Source organism: Salvelinus alpinus, chromosome 15 (genome assembly GCF_045679555.1).
Source record: "Salvelinus alpinus chromosome 15, SLU_Salpinus.1, whole genome shotgun sequence".
In the NCBI taxonomy this organism is placed as follows: Eukaryota; Metazoa; Chordata; class Actinopteri; order Salmoniformes; family Salmonidae; genus Salvelinus; species Salvelinus alpinus.
The window spans coordinates 10,070,020-10,078,492 of record NC_092100.1 but is presented as its reverse complement, the minus strand read 5'-3'; the positions used below and the strand labels follow the sequence as shown (position 1 = coordinate 10,078,492).

At 42.3% G+C, this 8,473-nt stretch overlaps 1 protein-coding gene across 1 annotated transcript; it reads right to left on the bottom strand.

Annotated features, from left to right (window-relative positions):
• Nucleotides 1-1,850: 1,850 nt before the first annotated feature.
• LOC139540522 (serine-rich adhesin for platelets-like) lies at nucleotides 1,851-8,228 on the bottom strand. Its single transcript, XM_071344406.1, has 4 exons — nucleotides 7,849-8,228; nucleotides 7,308-7,717; nucleotides 2,216-5,849; nucleotides 1,851-2,054 (listed from the first exon to the last, which is right to left on the bottom strand). The coding sequence occupies exons 1-4, from the start codon at nucleotides 7,858-7,860 to the stop codon at nucleotides 1,851-1,853; spliced, it is 4,260 nt and encodes a 1,419-aa protein (XP_071200507.1). The 5' UTR covers nucleotides 7,861-8,228.
• Nucleotides 8,229-8,473: the final 245 nt, after the last annotated feature.

The window sequence follows — 8,473 nt, the reverse complement described above, 5'->3', positions numbered from 1 at the left end:
TTGTCTCAAAGCCTTTCCATTTCTGGGGTAATGAAGAAGCTTCTGATCTCAAACTTCTTGATAGGTAAGAAACACTTGGTTAGTGTATGTGCCTTAACCAATGGGTTGTCAGGTGAACGTTGAAGATGCTTCTTGGAGGTGATCTAATGATGTCATTGAATCGCTGTCATTGAGTTGCTCACTGGACAAGACAATTATTCACTGAAAATTAAATCTTTCTTTCATTTCACTTATGTTGATATTTGATTGGCTATTTGCTGTCTTTTGAAAATACAAAAATAAATATAACTGTTTTATGAAGCACTTGTAGACATTCATTGTTTTCAAAATCATATTTTCAGCAGAACAGATACATACTTTTACAATATGACATCAAATAAAATAAAAATCAAGTAAGTGATATGTAAATGATTGGCAAAAGGCTCCAACCACCCAAAGTCATAGACTGTTCACTCTGCTACCACACGGCAAGCGATACGGGAGCACCAAGTCTGGGACAAAAAGCTCCTTAACAGCTTCTACCCCCAAGCCAGAAGACTGTTTAACGTTAATTAAATGGCTACCTGCACTATTTGCATTGACCCCCTTTGTTATTGATGTATTTTTCTAATTGTTTTCCACTCTCTCTTGAATTGGCTCGATGCACACTCACTACACTCTACCCACACATTCACTGTGACACTGACCGACTTTCACACTAGCTGCTGCTACTGTGTTTATTATCTATCCTGATTGCCTAGTCACTTTTGTTTATTTATTTATATATATATTTTTTTCTTTTACCCCCTTTTCTCCCCAAGTTTCGTGGTATCCAATCGCTAGTAATTACTATCTTGTCTCATCGCACAACCCAACCAAGCCGCACTGCTTCTTAACACAGCGCGCCTCCAACCCGGAAGCCAGCCGCAACAATGTGTCGGAGGAAACACCGTGCACCTGGCCCCCTCGGTTAGCGCACACTGCGCCCGGCCCGCCACAGGAGTCGCTGGAGCGCGATGAGACAAGGATATCCCTACCGGCCAAACCCTCCCTAACCCGGACGACGCTAGGCCAATTGTGCGTCGCCCCACGGACCTCCCGGTCGCGGCCGGCTGCGACAGAGCCTGGGCGCGTACCCAGAGACTCAGCTGCGATGCAGTGCCCTAAACCACTGCGCCACCCGGGAGGTGTGGCCCTTATCTACATGTACATACTGTATTACCTCAACTACCTTGCACCCATGCACATTGACTCGGTACTGGTACTCCTTGTATATAGCCTTGTTATTGTTATTGTGTTACTATTTAGAAAATATTTTCTTACTTTTTAACTCTTCATTGTTGGGAATGGGCTCGTAATAAAGCATCTCACAGTGAAGTCTACACCTGTTGTTTTCGGCGTATGTGACCAATACGATTCGATTTTGATTTGAACAAATGAATGCTCTTGTTGTTTTAATGAGGAATTTAATGAAATAATTTGCTTTTCCTTGAAGATTTGAATGGGCTGGAAAAGCCTTTCGTGATGGCTCTACACAATCTGGTGAAAAGGGAGGGTTTGCGACTCTTCTCTTCAAGTGGGAAGGACGATGCAATATCATAATTTCCCTCTGGAGCAAAGAAGCCATGAGAATTTTTCATCGACTCTGCAAAGAAAGACCATCCAGTATGTCATCAATTTACATTTTTTGTCATTTAGCAGACGCTCTTATCCAGAGCGACTTACAGGAGCAATTAGGATTAAGTGCCTTGCTCAAGAGCACATTGACAGATTTTGCATAGTGAGCTCAGGGATTCTGAACCAGCAACCTATCGGTTACTGGCCCAACCTCTTAACCCACTAGGCTACCACCCAGCCCACAGTACAGTATGTCATAGGTAACAACTCAGAGGAGAGTACAATGTCTTTCCAAATGAATTAGTTGAACGGTAAAGAAATAATATCTTAGTCTTGACTGAGCAGCAGCCTAAACAACAGCAGGGCTTACCTGTAAAGTACACAGTAGGGGAAGTGTTCTGAGGCTGGTACTCCAGAGACTCTTGAGGACAGAGGTTCTTACTAACTTTCTTGGAACCCTGGTTGGTGGGAAAAGGCACATTATAATGGAAAATGTTCGATATCTTAAAGTACAGCATATCAATTGCAAAGAAGCAGTGCAATGCCATGACCCAAAGAATCATATATCTCATAAAGGTCAACAGCAGTGTTATTCATGAAAGATGTATGTGTACTATACCTTTGTGTTAAAGGTGAGGACCTGCTCTCCAGTACTGCTGGTGGTATCCCTTGCCAAATCAAACACGCCATCTACAATGTCACTGGTGGCCACGCTGGTAGTGGACTCAAAATAACATTTAGCAGTGGCTTTGGTGATCATTTGAAGAATGACCATACAAGTAGAAGTCTTTGGATCGTTCTGGACTGAAACATCAAAGTTTATATTTTCATACTCATCTGACCACTGTTTTAGGAAGGCCTTCACTGTCTCTTCAGCAAATATCTGGAGAAGATGGGAGGAGAGCTTCTTGGATATGGCACATTGTTCCTTTCCCCATTTCAGCCTTGAAAGAATGGAGTCTGAAACACTTTTGGCTGCTTCCAATGTTAAGACATGTGGAGTGCTGTGGCTGTCCTGAATGGCTATCACTTTATCCACCAATTCATGACTGAAAATGTGGATGGTCCAAGTGGAAATTATTTTTCTCAATTTCCTAACAGCAGAACGGAGGTCGTCAAGATGAGAAGCACCCTGTCCATTTTCCTGTGTGTTCTCAACACTTTCCACCATAATGTCCACTACCACCCCAGCAGCTTGCCTAACTTTGTCAACAAAGGTTAGAGGAAGTAAGTCCTCTGTGTGAATGAAGTCCTCAATGATTGTGTTTCTTACAATGGGAAAGTCAATCTGAGCAGGAAACTCAGTGGGTATGGGAGTCCCGGGTAAAGCAAAGTGCCATTGCGACTGCCTTGATTTTGAAGTAGGTGTTGGAGAGATGGAGGAGCGCGAAGAAGAGGACTTTCTTGTCTTTTGGCTGGCAGCACTCCTACAACGGATCATGCCATTATCCTCCGGCATGGATCCTGAGAGCTCAGTGGTTTTAGGTAGTAATTTATGCGGAATGTCCACACAGGCATCTTTTCCACCAGGTGTAACACTGCTCTGGTTGACCTCAAGATGGCCGAGATTAGCTCTCAGTGATGCAGAACTGCTTTGATATGTAAACATTTTGATTGAATCAAGAGTTGTGTCTGATCTTTGAAGATCTTTTCTGATAATCTCCTTAATCTTACTTTGCAGACTGTGGTAGATGTTACGAGCAACAGACCAGATCCTTTTCTCAGAAACCTGTCCAGTGGTGAGCAGGGAGGTTCCAGATACCATGTCAGATGAATGGGTGGTCTGGGTGAGCTCCTGCTGGTCTTTCACCATGGTTTGTATAATATCAGTAGATGTGGTGGATGTAGATACAGACTGATCTGTTGTACCTTCCTCCACAATGTTAAATGATCTAGAGAGGACCTCACTCACTCCTTTCTCAGCTTTGGTTTGGAACTCATGACTAGAGAGTTTCTGGAGGCTCTTTGTTGAAAGACTATGGGAAGATGCAATGCCTTTGGAGGCAGCCGTGCTGCAATCTAGACTTACTGGAGAGGTTCGCTCAGGAGAATCTTGGAGACGTTCAAACATGTCTTCACATGGTGTTGGGGACCTTGACCAGGAGATGTTATTCAGCTGAGACAGAACACCACCTACCAACACGTTGACCTCAAGGGACATATCAGATATTTTCTTTCCTACTGTGGAGAAGCAAGGTGCATTTGATGTCTGATCCTCGCATGAGGTCAAGATTGTTGAAATGACCTCTTTGGTACTATTGGTCAGTAGAGCCTCGTCTGTTTCAGTCCAGAGAAGTTTTGAACTCTCGCTGACACCCCTGTGTAGAGCCACTTCAAGGTTCAAACTGGGCAAGTGAGGCACACTCTTACTAGCTTGCCTCAAGTCCTGGCTTGCCAAACAAATGTGCTCCTTAGTCCCAAGATGTTCAGAGTCCTCTGTGGGTATATGACTGGACATTCTGCTCAGCATGTCTGACCTCCGCTGGTGAATGGTGAAGTCCTTTAATGTCTTCTTAATATTGTTATATAAACTAGTGGTAGCTGACCAGATCCTGCTCTGTAGCTTTTGTGCTTTTTCCAGGAGGTCAGGTTCTCTCTCCTCTACTTCTGCAGGTTGCGCCAAGCTCTGCAGGTCTTCCACAAATGTGTCAATGATGCCAAAGGCAGCAGAATCTGCACAAATATCCTTTGACCATGTGTACCGGTTTTGAATGGAACCAGACCTGGACGCTACAGAATAAGCAGGCTTTGCACTAGTTAAGCTACTGGTGGACTTTTCAACTAGGAACTCACTCACTGCTTGAGTGGCGTTTCTCTTGAATTCCTCACTTGAGAGTTTTTTCATGCAATTTAACAGACTGGTCAAAGAAGCTGTGGCATTACTTCTGCTGTCCTCAATTTGAGAGGGGAACTCACATACTATTGATGATGAGGCCCTGGAATGGGAGATATCCCCAAGCTGAGCCAGAACACCTTCTACAAATTGTTGTCTCTCAATAGAGAAGTCTGATCCTTTTTCTCCAACAGTGTACAGGGGGTCCTCCTTTGACATCTCAGTGTTGTACAAGACCAGAAGCTCTGAGATGACTTCTTTGGTGCAAGTTGTCAGAAGGAGCTTGCTTTCTTCTGAGTCAGTTTGTGCCCAAAGAAGTTTTGAGCTCTCACTTAGGCCTCTTTGTAAAGTAACTTCACCAGTGGACTCTGGCAACTGAGGCTCACTCTTACTGGGCCTATATTTCATGTCTAAGCAAGGAAGTGGAACTGTCTCCTTAAACTCAGCATTTGTGATGTTGTCATCAGATGTGACAATGCTCTTTAAGGCACATCGCTGAAGCTTGCCGAAATAATCTTTCAAGTTGTTTTGGATGCTGTGGTAGATATGAGCAGCAGCAGACCAGGCACTCTTCTGTTGCGGACTCTCTTCAGATTCAGCCAAGGACTTCATATCTGACACGAAAGTCTTAACAACTACTGACGCTGCTGAGCCCACTGGGTGAATTGACTCTGTCTTTACAATGCCAGACAATGTTTGACCTGATACAGCACCTGTTAACTCAGACTGAACGACTGAACTAGGAAAGCTCAAACTACTGACTTTTTTGGCAAGAACTCCACTCACTGCTTGCATTGCTGATGTTAGAAACAGCCGGCTGGAGAGTTTTTGGATGCTCTTAGATGTGAGCGTGCAGGAGGAACCAGATTCACTAATATTGTAGCTGCTCTCGTATTTCCTTATCAGGGCATCAAGATCGTCAATGAAGCCAACATGCGATGCCAAAAACGTGATCTTGTCCTTCAGAACTTCCAGCAAACTCTGTTCGTTCTCGTCAACAAAAGCCACCTTTGTGTCAGAGATGGTGCTCATGACTTGCCCTGTTAGACTCTTGCTCTCTTGGTCAACTTTTTCAAGTTTAGCAGCCAGCTCTCTCACCATGCTTTCAGTCACCTTGGTCTCCGAGTCTCCCCTTCTTCCAGATGTCACTAGAGAGGTTTGACTTGCGGAGGCACTCTTAACGACCAGTGATACGGCCGACTTGACATCTTTAGCCAACTCTGCCATTACAGCAGAGATTAGCATCATAGAGCCTGCACTTCCAGATGGAGAATCGGACATGCATGCAAGTTTGGAGAGAGAACCTTGCAGGCTGTCCTGCACACAGGTGACGAGGGTGTCCTCTGAGAGACCTAAAAGGACATGTAGAGACTCAGAGTTGGTTGTTTTCTTCTGCACCTCAGACAGAGAGGTTTGAGACCTTGAACAAAAAACAGATATCATCAAAGTCAAACAAATAATATGTAAGGCTGTGATGCACGTTCAGTGTGTCAAATACATCTGCACCATTGAAAACAATGAGGAAAACACTGCTGTTTCTCTGAGAAAAAACATTAGTGTGATGTCAGCCTAACTGCTTAATTTCTAAAGCCCAATAAAATGTTTTTTGTAAAAGTAATTTGTATTGAAACTGGCCTGTAGATATCTATCTATCCTGGCAATATTTATCCTCTGCAAAATCCAAATTGCTATAAACTTCAAATACTGTAACTTCTAATAACTTCAAGGACAATTGTAAATACAAGGCAGTTTGAAGAAATGTTAAAGGGAAATGTCTAAATGTTTCAACTTCATATTCATCATCTCCAGCACCACCCCAACATCAGCATATGTGAAAAATTGGCATTTCTATGTTTTGTAGTACAAAAGAAAGAGGAAGATAAGTGTTTTCTATGACATCATCAACCAATTAGTAGGCTATGCCTACTCATAATTGGTTAAAATCACACGATGCACACTGATGATGTCATTAGAATCTAGAGCTGAGAATTTAACCAACATTTTTGTTATTTTTCGGTTTTTAAACAAATAATTGACCGACGTCGGCTCAATTATTTGAATTCCATATATTTAATTTTTTTCTTCTTCTGTGAGCTCGATGCTCAGTTTCTGTAGAGATAAATCAGATCAAGCACGAACTATGCAATGTAGTAGGGAGTTGTAGTTTCCAACAGGCCAATATTCTACATAGTTTAGAACAGAAAATATGGTCATTCATTCCCATAATCCATTGCACGCCCGCTTATTTGTCCACTCTGTGTGGAGCAGATACGGAGACCTCATTGACTGAGACGGAGAGACGAGAGAATGCATGAGAGCGATAAAAAGCAGTTGCTTTGCGAGGTTTCTCTACCTGGAAATACATGATCTAAGTGATTGATAGTTGGTATTCAGCAGTCATAAAAGTATGCCTTATTTACTTAGAAGAACTACTAAAATAGTGATTTTGTCAGACAGCATAGGCAGCAGCTCTATAGAGATGAGTTGATGACTTGGAATGAAATAATAAAGTCATCAAATAAATATTTTATATGAGAAAGTAAATGATGGTTAATAAGTGATAAGCAGTAATGGGCAGTCACTACCCAAATGGGACTTTTATTAATATTTTTATTCTGTGTTGTTACAGCATTCAACCCACATAATCCATAGTGCATTCAATATCTAAAAAAATTACTGAAATCGAAAACCGTGATTATTTTTTAAATATTTGAATCGAAACCAAATCAACCTCAAAAAGCACTAATCTCTCAGCACTATTGGAAACAGTTACGTTCCTCTATCTTTTTTTACTACAAAGCAGGGAAATGTGTAATTTTCACATATGGTGATGCTGGAGATGAATATGAAGTTGTTACATTTCCCTTTAAGAACATACCTCATGGCCCCCTTGGGCAGGTAGCTTCCACTGCCCAGACTGCCCATCTCCTTAGTCAGGTAAAACTCCTTGAACTTAAGTTGTTGTGATTCCTGCTCTTCTTCCTCTTTTTGCTCCATACAGTTGGAGGAAGGGTAGGGAGTCGGGATGCGAAAGCTATTGTAAGACTTTCGACTGCCTGGCCTCTTAGGTACACCAGCCTCAGTAAATCTCACTCGGGATTTGGTTTTAGCCTTATCGTCTAACAGGCTGGTGAGTGACGCTGTGAGAGATCTCTGTGACAATTGAGAGGAGGCAGCATCTTGGATGCCCAGTAGTTCGTAAAGACCTGGGATGATGATCTGCATCAGCTTGTCCGATAAAAACTGGTCAATCCTCAGACACAAGCCGGCAAGCTGTTGTTTTGTCAGCTGTATTCCAGAAACAGAAGAAGTGTTTTAAAATGTTGCATAGTGCATCTTTCAAAAGCTTATGAACAAGGTTAAACATTAGGCAGAGTTTTCATGGTAATCTGATTAAATTGTCAGTAACATGATCTTACCGGGTCAAACATGCCCTCACGAATCCCCCTCCATTGCCTGAAAACAATATTGTTAGAAATGTTGTCATATCAGGATGCCTTAGAAATGTTGTCATATCAGGATGCTTTAGAAATGTTGTCATATCAGGATGCCTTAGAAATGTTGTCATATCAGGATGCCTTAGAAATGTTGTCATATCAGGATGCCTTAGAAATGTTGTCATATCAGGATGCCTTAGAAATGTTGTCATATCCGGATGCCTTAGAAATGTTGTCATATCCGGATGCCTTAGAAATGTTGTCATATCCGGATGCCTTAGAAATGTTGTCATATCAGGATGCGTGGCAGAATTGTTTTTATTTAAATATTTGCCTGACGGTGAAGTTATACTTGCTTTGTGTCAGTTGTTTTGGCAAAATTGCAATGTGACAACTTTTCTAGCACTGAATTTTTTTCTCTCCAATGAATCAGTTTCTAATTTGATCCTATTTCCTTGAAGGAGTGATAGTACCAAAGAAAACAGAACATACTTCTCAGTCAGGTTTTGAAGGAAGTCCATAAGGGTCAGATCTTCCACACTGTTGAGCTTCCCCTCTTCTGTGGTTTCCATCACTGAGGTTGCTCTGCTCCTGGCAGAATTGCTCT

Coding starts and splice junctions, on each gene's coding strand:
- LOC139540522 (XM_071344406.1), bottom strand. Junction 5,850..7,307: donor CTGCCCAAGGGGGCCATGAG/GTATGTTCTTAA, acceptor TTTTTGTTCAAG/GTCTCAAACCTCTCTGTCTG. Junction 2,055..2,215: donor TCCTCACCTTTAACACAAAG/GTATAGTACACA, acceptor CCCACCAACCAG/GGTTCCAAGAAAGTTAGTAA.